This window comes from Rhipicephalus microplus, chromosome 2 (genome assembly GCF_043290135.1).
Source record: "Rhipicephalus microplus isolate Deutch F79 chromosome 2, USDA_Rmic, whole genome shotgun sequence".
Taxonomy (NCBI): Eukaryota; Metazoa; Arthropoda; class Arachnida; order Ixodida; family Ixodidae; genus Rhipicephalus; species Rhipicephalus microplus.
This window is the reverse complement of record NC_134701.1, coordinates 92804325-92821075: the sequence shown is the minus strand read 5'-3', so window position 1 is coordinate 92821075 and position 16751 is coordinate 92804325. Positions and strand designations below refer to the sequence as shown.

At 44.4% G+C, this 16751-nt stretch overlaps 1 protein-coding gene across 3 annotated transcripts in view; it reads left to right on the top strand.

The window, feature by feature from the left end:
* The window catches only part of LOC119169810 (arylsulfatase B), a 188215-nt gene that overhangs the window by 61911 nt on the left and 109553 nt on the right, over positions 1 to 16751 (top strand). Inside the window, exon 1 of one of the 3 annotated variants that reach the window (XM_075886650.1) lies at positions 11363 to 11513. The exons of the other annotated variants lie outside the window; for them this stretch is intronic. Coding sequence (XP_075742765.1) covers positions 11434 to 11513 — 80 coding nt within the window. The 5' untranslated portion in view covers positions 11363 to 11433. Of the gene's footprint in view, positions 1 to 11362; positions 11514 to 16751 lie in introns of those variants that run through there. 3 annotated transcript variants of the gene reach the window in all.

The window sequence follows — 16751 nt, the reverse complement described above, 5'->3', positions numbered from 1 at the left end:
AATAATGGCACGCTTGTGACCGTCACCACAACTGATGCGAGCATTACAGAACGATTCATGGTTAAATCACTTTCGGTTTTCGCTTTCCGCTGACAGGCCTTCCTCCCTCCCCATTCTCCAAGTCTTCATGCGCATCTGCATAGACAGCAACCTGTCTATACAGGTAGTCTGCCGGTTTTAGCGGTGTTGTCGGCCCATGGCTAGTAATCATTACCCGTATGGAAGGGTCTTCGCTCTGCGGTGATCGATTACTCGTATATGCGCGAAAAGGGCTTCCGTTGTGGTAATAGCTTCTGAAAATTCACCACCAGAGCCATTTGCAGAGTGGCGCCTGGCAGGAAGGAAGCTGGAGTTGAAGTTGCAATTACGGGGAGGGGCGAATATTTACAATACACATGTTGTAATTCCTTCAAGGCAATTATTTCGCGCAGTGTATCGTCTTTGCCCACGGCCACGTATTTGGTTCCTGAAGATGCTGGCGTAACTGAGGTGGATTTTTATTAACCGATTTATAGGTGTTGGGTCAATTTAGATTTTTTTCAGTTCCGTGTTACTTGACAAAGGTAGAATAAGCACTTGTAAAAGACAAACTGGCCACCCTAGCCCCCACATGACCAAATTGGAAGGCAGTCACTACCAGCGTTGATAGACAAATTTAGTTACAAGTCCGCCGCAACTCTGTGGACTCAGCCTGCCAGCCATATCCTATGGCAGATTGGGTGCACAAAGCTTTGCGGGCACTCAACTAAGTTTGTCCAATGAGAGCACATGCCAAGTCTGCCCTAAAGCCATGCTAAGGCTAAAAACAGAAAACGTTTGGATGCTAAGGCTGCCGAGCGTCCCGGACTTTCTAGGATTTCCCCACTTTTTATATAGCGTCCGTACTCCCGCACCGCCCCAGTCAGAACCGCTACATATCCCGAATTTGTGTCGGATTCCTTGTTAAATATTTCTGTACTCTGATGAATTCCTAACAATGTGAAGTTTGCACATATCTTGCGCACGAAGGAATGCTATCTATGATGGCCACAGAAGTTTGCAATGGGCTATAGCCACTTTATCTGAACTTCCTCGTGAAGTACGCCACTTTTTACGAGTAAATTTTCCAGTGAAGAGAGCACGAAGCCAGCTTAAGTACCTCTTCAAGAGCGCGCAACATTAAAGAAACATTGGGTTTCTCTTGCACACATTGAACACTGAACTCGTTAGCTTCCTATGTTGATGTGCTCCTCCTTCACCACCGTCCCGAGTTCCTTCATAATCAATTCGGGGGTTCTCACACGCCCAGAAGTCATCTCACAACCATCCAGCGGTAGGTGGCGTTGTGCTGGAGAATAAGCGAAACGAAGAAAACAAGCAGGGAGTCTCTTAGACAGGTGGTATAGACAGATACGATTCCAAAGTGGCACCAGTATCTAAGATAGGTAGAGTCCGGGGCAGAAAGAGACGTAGCCATGAGCACGGACCCATTTCCGACGTATAAAGAAATAGGATGAATTGGGCAGAGATAGAAAAACAGCTAAATGAGGAGAAGCTGATGGTATATGGGTTTGCAGAAAGACATCTTAGGGACATGGAACAACCACCTAGCCATCCAAACTAAGCATGAGAATATTGTAATAGAGCAGAAGGCAGTAGAAAGGGTGTGGTATTGGGGCATTCATTCGCGAAAGTACTGGCTGGCAAAGGGTGGAGCAGGCGTGCAGGGAACATTCATGGCTAAAAGGAAAAGTGGCAGAGCTGATAACGCTCCTGGGTTTTGCATACTTGTGGATAGGGGCAAAAGCCAGGGAGAAAAGAAATGATGCAGTGCACAGAAAATGACATTGACGAACAAGGAGAAGAGTGCGAGGTAATTATATTAGGAGATATGAATGCACACATAGAAGATATGACTGAAGGTATTCATCGAACAGGCAGAATGCTAATAGCTATGTGTGAAAGGCATGGTTTAATCATTCGCAAGAGCACCGAGAAATGCGCAGGGCAGATAACATGGGTGGTGAGAAGGCTGCAGTCGACGATAGATCAAGCAATAATGTCGCATAGGGTGCATCATCGGCTAAGGGTGATGAACATAGATGAATATTGGTCCAAAAGCTCAGGTAGTGATCACAAACGTATCAAGCTGAGTTTTGGAAGAGAAATGAAATATAAAGGTGGAATTACGAGCAACCACACTGTAGTATTTATTCAGAAAGGAAACTACAAATAGCAACTAAGCAGATTGAAAAGTAATCACCGAGAATACTAAAACAGAGTGAACGTACACAAATCTAATTTGTTTGTTTGAGCTAGAGTTGCTAAGGTACGATTCAAATCAACCGAGAAAAGTAAACAATAATCCAAGAGCTGGTGGGTTGAGGAAGTTAAAAAAGCCATAGTAAGACATCAGGAAGCCTCCAGAAAACACAAATATGGTAAATAGAGGAGTGAACTGGAAGATGATGTAAAAAGAAAATGAAACAACTTCTTCAGCTGCAGAAGGTAAGCGTTCGATCTGATCAGCGAAAAGGTTAGAAGGTAGAGGTCCCAATGGATGACGGAAGTAAACAAAAAGGATAGAAAGGCACCTGCAAACTATTTGAACTATTTTCATCCTCCGAGTAATAAGACAAGCATGGAACAGAGGTTCATACCTGCAGTTCAAGGGGTTTGACTAGAAGGGTATAAGGCAATGGAATATTTAGGAACAATGATGACAGAAAAATTTCAACAACAAGAAAGCACTGCATGCACCATACCATATGAGGATGGACAAAATAGTGCAGTTGCTCCACTGGGACAACAAGGGTGGGAAAGCGCTGAGAACAGGGTTCTTAATAGCCAATGAACATACCTTGATGGCATCCTAATTATGGTAATAAATAAACTAGAACCAAACTCTAAGCAAAGATTAGGAGAGGCAGCGAGCAAAGCAATAATGAATGGTGAAGCCTTCAATAAATAGAAAAATAAGCAGGATGAGTATTATCTTTAATTAAAAGGGGAACAAAGACGATGTCAATAACTACCGATCTATAACAGTGACATCAGTAGTTTACAGCCTGGTGATACAGATAGCAAAAGAAAGCCTACAGACATGGGTGGGGAATGAAGGGGTGCTGGGAGAACTACAGATAGGGTTCCGTAAATGAAGGAGGTTGAGGGATTTTCTGTTCTCATTGATGCGTTGTATTGAAATATAGCGGAAAATGAACACAAGTCCTGGGACTGGCATTTCTAGATATCAAGGAAGCTTACGATAGTTTGATTTAAGAAGTCTTGCGGGGAATACTGAACACACTAAATGTGGAAGATGGAATAAATAATCTTTTAAAGCATATTTATAAAAGCAACAAGGTAGTTACGAAATTGTGGAATTAGGTGTCCGAACCAATAGACATACAACGTGGACTTCGACAGGGGTGTCCCTTGTCACCTCTGTCATTTGTGCTGTATCAACGATGACTAGAAGCCAAATTATCAGGTAGTCGGCTTGCCTTCAGCCTCTCTTTTGCCAAGCAAGCAAAACACGTTGAACAGTCATTATCAGCATTGATGTATGCAGATGATATAGTATTCATAGCTGGTAGCCCGGAATATCGGCAGGGATTGATAGACAAATGCGATAGTGAGGGAGATAGGTTAGAACTGAAATCGTCATTTTTAATAATAACAAAGGCAGTGAGCATAAGATGCAGAAAGCCAGGCCAGAAATAGTGGATAAATACAATTATTTGTGCGTATGGATAAATAACGAGACTGAGTACCAAAGGGAGCAGGAAAGATACGTAATGACTAAGGGTAACAGTAATGCAGCTGTAATAACAAATAGGGCACTGTGGAACTAAAATAGGTATGGCATCGTGAGAGGAATTCAAAAAGGTGTCATGGTCCTCGGTTTGACGTATGACAATGCGGTCTTGTGCAAGAGATCAGAGGTTCAAGCAAGATTGAAATTCATACGAGGTGGCATAGGCAGACTTGCTTTGGGAGCACACGGGAATACCCCAAATCAGAGGGTACAGGGTGACATTTGATGGACTTCGTTCGAGTGCTGGGAAGCTAGCAGCTAGATAGAATTTGAGGAGTGATTGAGAAAAAATAGGAAAGGAGCGTTTGTCTAGGAAAGTTCCCAGCTACTTGTACATGAAGAATGTTAATACTAAATGGAGGAAGCGAACTAGAAGTTGTCAAGCAAGTATTTAGACAACACCAGAATACCAAGCCGAAAGAAAACATTGGTAAAGGAGAAGGTGAAGGAAACAGAGAGATACATGTGGAAGATTGGAATGCTAACGAAATCATCACTGCAGACTTACCGAGCTTTCAAACAGGAAATTGAAAATGAAAAGATCTGGGATCATTCTCGGGGTAGTTTTCTGCTGTTCGAGGCCAGAACGGGGAGTATTGCAGACAAAAACTTACCGAGCCAAATACGAAGGCACGAACACGTTATGTAGTGCTTGTGGAGAGGAAGAGGAAGTGACTGAACATTTCATAATATTCTGTAAAAGGCTCCCCCCCTATAGTTCAAGATAATGGCGCGGAATTTTTCAAAACATTGGGATTAGGGACAATGAAGGCAAAATAGACTTTAAACCAGCAGAAATAAGCAGGAGGAGGCTAACTGATTGGTGGCTACAATCAAGGCGCGAGTGAAATTCAATCCTTCAACACATAGTGATTGTACCTAGTTTTATGGCTATGTCGCGTAAGCCGCCGCCCGATCATAAGGGCACAGCCGGATACATTCATTTATCAAACATTTATCACCATTGTGATCATCATGATTAGCAGCGTAGCACCAGCAGTGACGCCTAGCGGCGAGGATGGATCATGGCACATGGCACACTAGTGCTTCTTTGAAGCGTGCGGTGGCTGGCACGAACGGTCGCCTTCCTCCGGCAGCACCGTGGCTCTGGCACCGCGTGTTATTTTTCCGTGGGCCCATTAAAGTGAGTCGAGCGTTGGCGACGCCACCTACGGGTTACCTTGTGTTTGTTCTCATGTGAATTGAGCGCATTGGCATGTTGTGTGACATTGTTTTAGCGTGTTCATCCCTAGTGATGTATTTTGACTCGGCTCATGATATTGTAGATATAAAAGTAGTTCAATAAATGTACCTTGCTTGGTTCGGTTCGACTGCGTCCACTTTTTCCGTTCGCTCCGAGAGCATGTTGACTCATTTACAGACTTCACACTGTCACCCTACGTGGAGCTCTTGGAGCATCGGATGACGGTTTTCTCGGTTTGGTACTGCCTTTTGTCAGCCGGTGTAGAGTAGGCCTAGAGGCTAGGGGAGCTTCCACGGCCAGCGTCGGTAGTGCGTGTTGTTGGGAGCAAGGAGATCGGTTGCGGTGAACTTGTCGGCACGTTGAGTTTGTTTTCTTTTTTTTTAGGGGCCAAGCTCCTAAAGGCGTTGGTCTGTCCATCCCTCGTATGTATGTATGTGACCGCCTATAGTTCCACCTTTGCCAACTGCCCAATAAGTTCGTCCTTCTAAACCTCCAACTAATCATCAGTGATCCACTAATTCGCCGACCATAAAGCTGTTACAATGAAGGGAGAATGGATGCGACGTATAGCTAGCACTTACGAATAATACAATTTATTGTATAAATATATACAGTGTTTGTCACGTCTTTGATGATGTGGTTCAGATTCGCGAATAGTTCACGGTTCAGCGATGAAACCCTCTAGCGTTTCGTCACACTCATCATCATTTACTCCGTGGATATGCTGTTAGTTTTTTCACGCTGCTCGCAAGTAGTGTTTTAAAGAACGTTGTTGGGCTGTTGGTAAGCGAGTCATGTGGTCCGCATCCTTGGATGAGCAAGGCTTAGCGCACGTGGATTGTAGGCCAAGCCCGAAGCGAGTGAGGACGGAAGCCTCGTAGGTCGTCCAAGTTTCTGTACACTTCTATATCTCTGTTTCAGGGAGTCTGGTGTTGTTGCTGGCTTATTTTGCGCCTAGATGCCGGACCCTCGAGACACCCTCTGCGAGGGTGTACGCCAGTTGCTTCATAAGCTGCTGTGTGCGGCGAACGAGTAGGGCCACTTTACATAGTGATTTCCTTTTACGACGTCCCTCTTCTGCGCCTCGGTTGTGTGCTAGGTGGATGATGGTTGTTGTGTGACTCAATAGACCTGAGGCTCTGCATGCCGCCTGTCGCACGTGGCGCAACTATAGCTGGATCGTGGCGTTTAGATGTTACACTCTGCTTCCCTGACTTTTTGCCCCGCCACGGCGGTCTAGTGGCTAAGGTACTCGGCTGCTGACCCGCAAGTCGCGGGATTGAATCCCGGCTGTGGCGGCTGCAATTCCGATGAAGGCGCAAATGTTGTAGGCCCGTGTATTCCGATTTGGGTGCACGTTAAAGAACCCTAGGTGGTCTAAATTTCCGGAGCCCTCCACTACGGCGTCTCTCATATTCATATGGTGGTTTTTGGACGTTAAACCCCACAAATCAATCAATCAATCCCTGACTTTTGGTCTTGCAATGCATGAGTTAAGAGAAGCGACCTTTCTGTTATTTGAGATGCGCGTCTCGGTCTCCGCTGATGTATTTGCTAGCAGTACTGATCATCACACCACGTGGGCGAAAAGCTCAAAACTTCCTTTCCTTTGCCTGCTGCATTGTTCTGTCGAGTGTTTTTAGCGTACGCAGCGGGAATTATGTAACACGTGGTTGGCTGTCTTCTGCACATCGTCTGCGCCACTGACCAGGAGTGCAGTCATGACACCGGGAAATGGACATGCTTGGTACCTGTGAAACTGCCTGCAGTCCGGTGCCCTCGTGAGTGATCAGAAGACGTGTCGGCGCGAATGACGGTTCCTCGCGCCGACGGCCACATTGCTGTTGCGGTACAGGTATTGAGGTGATGTCGTCAAGCCGGACAGTGCAGCAGTGTCTATCAGTGGCAGTGTCGTAGTGCACGGACTATATTTAGAGCCGTGTGTTGTCATCATTTGTTTGAGCTAATGTAGGCGATTTTTCTGGATATGGTTTTAATCTAGGTTGGAGGATGTCGGAGTGCTTACACCCCCTTCAAATTCGTTTGAGCCTTGTGCCACACAAATGTCTTGCGCGTAGGCCACATTTTGGGTTTTCAACCATCAAGCAATAGGTAGCTTTGTGCCCGTGAGCATTTATTATCATTATGGCGAGCGCGGTAGCAGCAGAAGTGACGCTTGGCGGCGAGACTGGGTCGCGATACATAAGCGGTTCTCTTCAGCGTGTGGCGACTGGCACGAACGCTTGCCTTCCCGCGGTGAGACCATTGCGTGGCGGGACGTCGTCGCTGATGCAAACAGACGTTTCAGCTGTTATGTGATACGGCACTTATGACAAATGTAACTCATCTCTGAACGCAGATTTACTTTACAGAGCTTAGATCAAAGCTGCCTCCCCGCGATGTGTCTCAAAACGTGGAGAAGATCATATTTTTGAAACATGCCGAATGGGACCGTAGCAACGATGGTGTGTTGTCTGATCTATTAGCGGAAGCAAATCTTATCTTGACTCTTCCGTTTCCAGACACTGGCGCCATCCTGCTAACAAGAGAGCACTGTGAGAGAGATAAAGAGCGTGTTCATTTGGCCTCCTTCATGGCGTTTCTGTGCCGTAAGATTAAACGCCTGCCAGCCATTTTCTTGTACATAGAGGTCATGGGTTCAACTCCCGGCAAAGCATGACTGCTTACTATTTTTTTGCCGTCTGATTCTGTTTATTAGGCTAAAGCATTTTCGTTAAATTCCTTTTGGACTGTAGCATGAAACACTTTGTGTTAAAAAGCAGTAGCTCAACGTCCCTTGTAAAGATGACATTGAGAAACATAAATTTAGGGCTGAAGCACCTTAAGACCAAGGCTTCTTTATCTACGTTCGCGGTGCCTGTCACGAGAAGATGCATGCATATGAAAAAAAAAACGTTTAGCAATAGATAAATCTCAATTATAATAGGGACATAGTATTATGAAACAACGAAAAGCACGAATTCTTCATCGTAGTCGGCAACTTCGATGTACACATTCTGGGCCATATGACCTAGTGTTGGTATTTATGTATGTACCACTGATTATTCTAGCGTTATCGCTAGCGGCCACGTTACCCTATTGAAAATTTCTCTATAAATGAAGTCTGCAGATACGCAATTATTGATGCACGGAAAGCCGTAGCATGCGCATCATCCGCATCTGACGGAAAGCCACGTATGTGGATCATCCTTAGCTAACTGAAAGCTGCATATGCGGAAATCAAGGGGATTCCCGCAGCTCACGTAAAGATGTATGATTTGGAAATCATACAAATTTCTGCATTTCAAGGAAATGTGGAAGCCGCGCAAAAATCCGCAACCTATAGAAACCAGTAACACGCCGATTGATACTTGAATGTAGGGTAAAGCAACATGATATTTAAATTCGATTGGAATTCGATTTTTTGGAGATATTAGTATATATGTATATATTTTTTCTAAAGATGCTTGATTTAGTAAATGAAAGTTCCGCCGCGGTGAATCAGCGGTCACGGTGCCTGGCTGCTGAGCCAAAGGTCGCAGGTTCGATCTCAGCTGCGGTGGTCGCATTGCAGTAGGCGAAATCGTTGAGGCCCAAGTACCCTGCGATGTCTGTGCATGTTCAAGAAAACCAGACGTTACAAATATAAGGATTTATGCGCTACGTCGCTCATGATTATATTGCGATTTTGGAACTAGCTCCAGATAATATAATTTTTTTTATTTTGATGAAAAGAAATTGGTATCCTCTTTAGAGTGGAGCAAAAACTGAGAAAAAAAACCAAGGATATTTCGACATTTGACTCGGAAGATGGCACTGTTCGAATAAACGGAGTTGATGTCGGGTATTTTTGAACAATTGGTTATATTTTTGATAGACTATCAACGCGCAGCGACTTCTCATCAACGCGAGCCATGACGTCAAACTTACCGAGACGCATACAGGATGCACGTGTTTTTGTGCTCCTATTACTTTTGTCCGCCTCTCCACTAATTTCACTCCTCCCTTTCCACAAAAGTGCTGGTGATTTGGCCAAGCCGGAAGCATTGTTTACGGCTGTTACTTTTCGTACTGGTTCTTGAAATCGCAGTGGAAGATGATGGAGTTGAGATACGCGTGCTACGGCTGGCGTTGTTGGATTTTCTGTTACGGGTGAGTTTGAAGTCACCAAACTTCACCTTCTCTAGTTCCCGGTGCCCCCACTAGACGCGGTGGTTTGTGCACTAGGCATTGAATTAATTATTTTCTCGTAGTTCCTGCTTTAAATTAAGGTTGTCTCTATCGATTTCAGGATCCAACCTATAGCTGAAAATATTGGCGGCAAAAATTAGGTTCATTATTCCTTTAAGCAGCCGAAATGTCACTGCCGTGCATTTTGAGGGCTCTTCATAGGCACCTGAATATAATATTGATAAACACACATGCTGTCAGACACACATGTAAGCAGCTCAGTTCACTTGCAGAAGAAATAACACACGTGATGATGCTGAAAAGCAGATGCACACATTGCTTCTTGTTATGCATATGTGAATCTTGAAGAAGCAAAGTACACAAAGAAACTCTTCTGCGCACAATAAAATGTAGAGCCCCGCTTATCACCTGCATATCACCGTGCATTTATTCGCAATTACCTCTAATAGCCAATTTTACTCTTTCTTTAGTATTGCTCAGGACTGTACTAGAGCGTAAAATGGGCAAGAAAAGCATTACAGGAAAGCTTGTTAAAAATAAATAGACATTGGAGATGCAGTGCAACAATGTGGACAAAAATAGATGCGTAATTACAGGCCGGTCCTGTCATTACACTTCTTACTTCTGTTCAAGTCCTGTTTGCCTGATAAGCTAGTCAAAGGAGAAATTCTCCAGCATCCTAACTATAAATGCTCCCATCAGCAACCACACAGCACAGTCATAACCACACCACCAACGCACAGTAGCGTAATATATTTTACTAAATGATGGCACTACATCTATATATAAAAATCAATACTCTAGCAGAATGAGATATCCTGCAATGTGCAAGCAAGTTTCTGAAATCGTCAGATGTCCAGCGTGGAAGCTGACTGGCCCAATATTACTGGCTAGCGAAGACGATGTGTGTGTACACACACAGAGTGCATGAACATCTCTCAACCCAAGGTGAACACGTAGTTATACGCTCAAGCAAGTGTTATAATACATAATAAACACTTCCCCGTCAATGCATGCTCGTTATCCCCACTTAGGCGGTTAGCTGAGTGAATTCAGCCAAGTTACAAGTTAAGTCACTCATGAATGTCATAAGCAAAACGCGGCCCATCAGCAAATTTTACTCCATGCTTTGCCTTATTAACAACGAAGGAAGCACCACTCGGGTCGTTGTCACTACAAGGCCTATAAGAAAAAATCGATCTATTAAAATATTTGTGTTCTCGCAGTTATCATGAATATCCTCCCACAAGACCTTGCCGCTGCGTCGTGGCTCTGTTCCTGTAAGCACAGTCTTTTAAAATGAATCGCTAACATGCACAATGTCCGCCTCTCACCAAAACGCGTAGTGCTAAGGCACACTAAGGAAGGTTTCCTCTTTACGACACCTTGTCTTAGTGCGGTAACACAGCCTTGTTTTAAGTTGCATGGTTTACATGACAACCTGTCCCACTTAAATTCCTTTCCCACCACTTCGTTGTCAGTTGTACCGAAATCTTTCAAGCCACCTTAGTTGCAGTACGTCAATACGGGCGCCAGCCTTCACCTCGAAGTCCTTCAATAGCCCGCATATTTCGGCGATTCCTTGCACGACTCGCACTTGGTCAGCATTCCAAAAACTGCAGAAATCGTACCCAATCTTTGCCCATCTACCAATTGAGGAACGGCCTTTTCTAATCTAAATTTATTGCTTTTAGCTTGAGTCACTTTGTGAACGCATCGGGGACACACTACAAACACACAGAAACAAACACGAACATCTGGCTTTGGCTGTGGATTGATGGGTTTGGCTGGAATTGTTTGTAGAAAAAGTGGGAAATGAGAAATAACGATTGTTTGGCAAAATATTTCAAAAATAAAGGAATGGCTTATCTTGAAGTATGATTCATGTGATAGAAACGAAATAATTTTTCGGCAAATATTATTTTCCTTTTTTTGTAGCGGGCGAAGGCTCATTCGATGCAAGCCGATGAAGCAAAACATCGCAGTAGTTGTATCTGTGTTACAAATCAAATACCGTACGACATCAAAGCAGGCGTTTTCCCGTAGAGCAGTATGTGAACTTTTACAACAGAATATTTTGTTGTGTTGAAGCAAACGGAAGAAAACCGGTGCCATCAGCTGGTGTCACTGGTACGCGTGGCACTTTCGTGTACATGTACGCGTCGTTTATCGCGACGAATTAGAGACCGAGTGAGACAGCTGTTGTGTGGAACACAGCTACACGCCGGGATTGCGGGGTGCCATGCCCATTTCGCGTGATCGCCGACTAAAGCGCAAGAGAGCCTCGGGGAACAAGCTTCGACTGCTAAAGCTAGCAAGTGGGTAAGCATAAACGTCCGTGCAGCGCAGAGCAGAAATATGCGAGTGATCGGAAATCTACAGTAAGGAAATGCGAGAAAAGTGTACGGCGTAGATAAGGTCACGGAATTGGCGCCCGCAATAATAATCACGATCACACATGGTACATTTTATGTACGATCGTAGATAGCACGATCGTAGGTAGCAGTTTTACACTGTCGTGTAAAACTAGGGGCCGTCTATTTTGGTCGCGAAAAGAAGCGCCGGTGCGGCCAACAGGTTGATGATCGCAGCGTAGTCGTTCTCCCTCTTGCTCCAGATTGGGGCGGCCAGCACGTTCAGTCAACTTCGTTTTCTTTCCAGGCCTGCGCAACAATATATTGCTTTGTTAATCATGGTGGATCGGTGCATTAGTGGCGTGGTCTACGAACGAATCAAATGGTCACAAAAGCCTAATACATGCCTCGGTGTGCCGCAACACAAATATCAGAACAACGATAATCTATGGGCTGAAAAACCAAAGACCTATCTGTTGCGACGCATAAATGGGTTTGTCGTGATACGTCCGTATTCGCTCACGCGACAATATATGCAACGCCATCTTGGTATCGCGACTGGTTTGCTTGCTGCATTATTTGCTGCCGTGATCCGCGATAAATATTCTCAGGAATAATAGGCGTTTTGCGGTTTTGGCGTACCGAATCCAGCACGGACAACTTCGGGACAACCTCTTCTTGAAACTAAAAACAGGAGGTTTGGCGTTGCCGCACCTATTTATGAAGTAGGGCAGTCAGGGTATCTTTTGATACGGGATCAGGGGTATCCGTTTTTACAAACATTTCTTCAAATGAGGGTCGCACCTACTTTATCTACCTCAAATGATGAATTCCGTTCAGTAGCTTACTGCGAGAAGTTGTTGTGGCTTTACAGTTTCTTAGTTTGCAGTGCCTGTCTAATGTCACTCGCAAGCGTTTGCGGGAGATGTGATTGAAAGTGTTTTTCCTGTTCTTCGGTGTGGTTCTATTTATAGTAAACGCAAAGAAGACGACGTTTTCAACATAGTTAGAAAAATATCTCACTATCTGGGGTTGAAATGTTCTTTTTGATTTGTGGGGTTTAACGTCCCAAAACCACCATATGATTATGAGAGACGCCGTAGTGGAGGGCTCCGGAAATTTCGACCACCTGGGGTTCTTGACTTATAAGGCATTTGAAACTACTTTCGGTATGAGTAGAAAGCGGCTAAAACTTCTTGAAGTCGTATTACTGAGCTTGAAAGTTCCTTGGTGTCTGTTAGCTGTTGTCTCTATATTACATGCTGCAATGAAGAAGAAAAAAAAACTGCATTGGTGGCGTGCTGGGCTTGCGCGCCAGTCTCACGCGCGTGCATTACGGCGCGAGTGCGTCCGTTCCAATAGTGGGGTCCAAGTCCGTTTTTTTCATCTTTTTTTCCTATAATGATGTACTGCTGTTTATGTGTTCAGTGCTAAAACTAAACAAAAAAATGCCGTCCGTATCTTTCAATGGGGGGATCCGAATAAATGCTTCGCATAAAAGGGGGGCGGAGGTATCGTGTGAATGTTGCGTAATTTATATGTGGTTTAGTCATGGTTAATTGTTATATTTATTTTTTTTGTGCTAATGCATTTTTTAGTCGGGCTATCTCAGGCATCCGGCGGCGTCCGTGCGTCGAAAGGTGTTATCTCTTACGCCCACTTCCGTAGCAACAGCTCCCGGCGCATGCGCTTATCCTCCCCCTAGCAACAGGACCTGGTGATGCGGGTGGAGTAGCAGAGAGTAAGTGGAGAGAAGGAACGCGCTTTGGCATCTGAGGGCCCTCGCATCGCCGGAGTTCGGCGGAGCTCCCGCGTGTGTAGAGGCAGCACGGGAGAGAGCATATGCAGTGCTTGCCGCTACTCGCACCGTTCGCTCTCCTCTCTGCGCCCCACTCACCCGTCCACTCGCTCGTACATATATAAATACGGAGTGAAGCACGCTCTTCTCTCCACCGTTCGCCGAGGCTGCCAAGCTCTGTTTCTCGAAACCGTGGCTCTTATGCCGTGTAACATCAGTGCACCGCGGTTTAGGCTGCCTGTGTAACAAGGATGTAAGACACGCCAGCAAATACAGCTGCTGCACACCCTATTTTCGTCAGGGACAAACGCGACGCCCACTGAACGCCGGCGTGGCCACCGACCTCGTCCGCTGCTATAGCAACGCTGCGTAATTCTTTTTTTTTTTTGAAGTTGCGCTGGCTTGTCGAAGAGTTAGCGCTGCCGGGCCCGGCAGCCGTTCGAACGACGTGCGTCGCTGCTACTTTCGCCGGTCGATCACGTCCCTTGAATAAGAATAGAATGGTCCTAATCTGAACTGTATCTTACACCATGCCCATACCACTATCGGTGATGAGGACCTCTGGGGCCCCTATTGAAAAAAAGTCCACCATATGAATGGTGGATTCTACCATCCACAATTTTGGTGGATTATGGTGCTGGAAATGTTGGTGACACATGGTGCATGGTGGCGTATGGTAGAGTGGATGGTGGATGGCGCGCTCCAGCCGGCAATGCTGGAGCGCGAAGCAGCGTCAGAACCACCGTGATGAGCTGCCACTAAAGAAATAATAAAAAAATAATTGTATAAAAATGATGCAGAAAGGACCCGTGAAAAAAGTATGCAAGTGCGGAATCAAACCTGCCACCTTCGCACTCCAGACTGAGCCCACTAACCACTGCGCCATGCCCAATTTTTCGCATGGTATTTAATAGAGCATTTGCGCAATAAAGACAAATCAAGCGAGCAAAAGTACAATCAAATCGCAAAAATAAGCGCTCAAGCGTTACTCATAAACACTCAATGGCTAACACAGCGTGAGTTTCTCACATGGAGAGTTCTTCACATCTTGTTAGGCAAAGAAAAAAGGGGTGAGGTCAAACACTTCTCTAAGATGGTGTACCAGTCCGGTCTAAAGTCTTGCTCGTCGTAAATCTTTTTGAGGTGGATAGCCATTTGAATGAAGTGTGTGCTTGATGAGGTGGTGGGCTCTACATTGCGGTCTTGCATTCGTGTCTTCCACAAGCTGTGCATACCCATGAGGAAAAACGTGTCATATGGTACTTCATCAAGCGCTGCTGGTAGAAGATAACGTATCGTGTGAGAATTATTGACGAAACGTTTTTTTAGTGCTCAGTGAAGGACATCCCAAAACAGTATGGCATCTTTACAGCTAACAAAGCTATGTTCAATTGTTTCCGGCACATCACATAGACGGCAGTTAACAGACGGAATGACTGGTCAAAAATATGGTGTTAAAGAAGAAGTCAGCTCACGAAGTCACTGCCTAATTTCAGTTCTGTTTTTCGCTTACTCGAGATGGACGGGATCTGCACCAGCTACTAAAATTTGCAGATTTCATAAACACCAACAAATACTGCCTGTAACGATTGCCACTGCGATAATGGTAACAGCGCTGTGTTTTTTGTTACACTTTACAACCGAAAAAAAAAGCAATCAGTGAACTGAAGAGCAGGTAGAGTTTATTGGTGGTTACTGCCAAGTTTTATATCTGTTTCTCGCTCCTTCCAAAGGGTGATATCTGTTCAGGTTTTATGACGCTTCTATGCTCATTTGATAGATATGCCCCCACATTTTATTGTGATGTTTTTCGTGCAACGCACAGCGCAGTCGGGCCAGCGCACCGCTGTTTTATTTATTTTATTTAATGCATACTGCAGACCTTCACAGGTCCAAGCAGGTGGGCACGGTACAAATAGCAAGTACATGTTAGGCACTCAAGTCACGTAGAAAAGGAAAAAGGAAAGAATTCAACATACAAGTACAGGTTTACACACCCAACACACTGTTTACACACAGCAAATCAACCAAAGTGAATCTTTAAACAGAGTCTTTTAGAAGGTTTCATTCTTGCACTGTTCGTGGAAAAAAAGAAAATTTAAATGCATCTGTCCGTGCAAAATAAGGTGTTAGGGTTCCGGGGTGATGGTGTCTCGTATGCCTTGTCGATATGGGTGTCAGGTACTGTGTAGGGTCAAGTGCTGTTTGTCTTTGAAGAAGTTGGGAAAGAAAATTAAGCCTAAATGTCTTCCGTCGTGACTCAAGGAGTTCAATGCCATTAGCTCTAATTAACTAAGAAGGTGAATCAGTGTGACGAAACTTAGAGTATATATACCTTACAGCTTTTCTTTGGATTATTTCCAGTTTATTGACGTTTTTCTGTGTGAATGGGTCCAATATTATGCATGCATATTCTAACTTTGGTCGGATTATTGATTGGAAGGCCAGGAGTTTGACATCAGGAGGAGCGTTTTTTAATTTGTGTCGTAAGAAAGACAGTTTAGGGAAGGTGGAAGCGGAGATATTGTCAATATAATGATTCCAAGATAAATTACTTGTGAGTGTTACTCTTAAATGTTTCAACTCAGAAACTTGCTGTAGAGGTGACTCATTTAATGTATAAGTATACTGAAGTGGATTTTTCTTCCGGGTTATACGCATGCATACAGTTTTATGTAAGTTCAAAGCCATCCCCCAGCGATTGCACCATTGAAAAACATTAAACAAAGTGTGATTAAGGTCATGTTGATTTTCCGGGCAAGTAATTTCATTATACAAGACACAATCGTCTGCGAAGAGACGAATTTGCACAGATGAACATACCACACTTACAATGTCATTTATATACAGCAGGAACAGTAGGGGTCCTAAGACACTCCCCTGCGGTACTCCAGAGGCGACAGGAAGACAACCCGATCGCTGATCCCCAATTTCTACGTACTGAATTCGGTTTTTTAAATAATCAATAACCCAGAAAACTAAGATGCGAGGAAGATCAATGTTGTTCAATTTTAGTTTTAGTCTGTCATGAGGAACCCTGTCAAACGCTTTACTAAAATCCAAGAATATCGCATCAGTTTGACCGTCCTTATCTAGAGTAGATGCAAAGGAATGAGATATAGTGAGCAGTTGCGTCACAGTTGAAAACCCTTTTCTGAAACCATGTTGAGAATCAATTAAGACAGCATTTTTTTCAAGATATTCGGTGATATGATGCGCGATTATATGCTCAATTATTTACAGCACGCTGATGTTAGGGATATTGGACGATAATTTTCAAAAAGCAAGCGGTTACCTTTTTCAAATACCGGTGCAACTCGGGCTGCCTTCCAGTCACTAGGGAGCTTTGAAGATATCAAAAATACACGGAATATAATCACAAGATATTTCTCTATCACTTCAGCATAT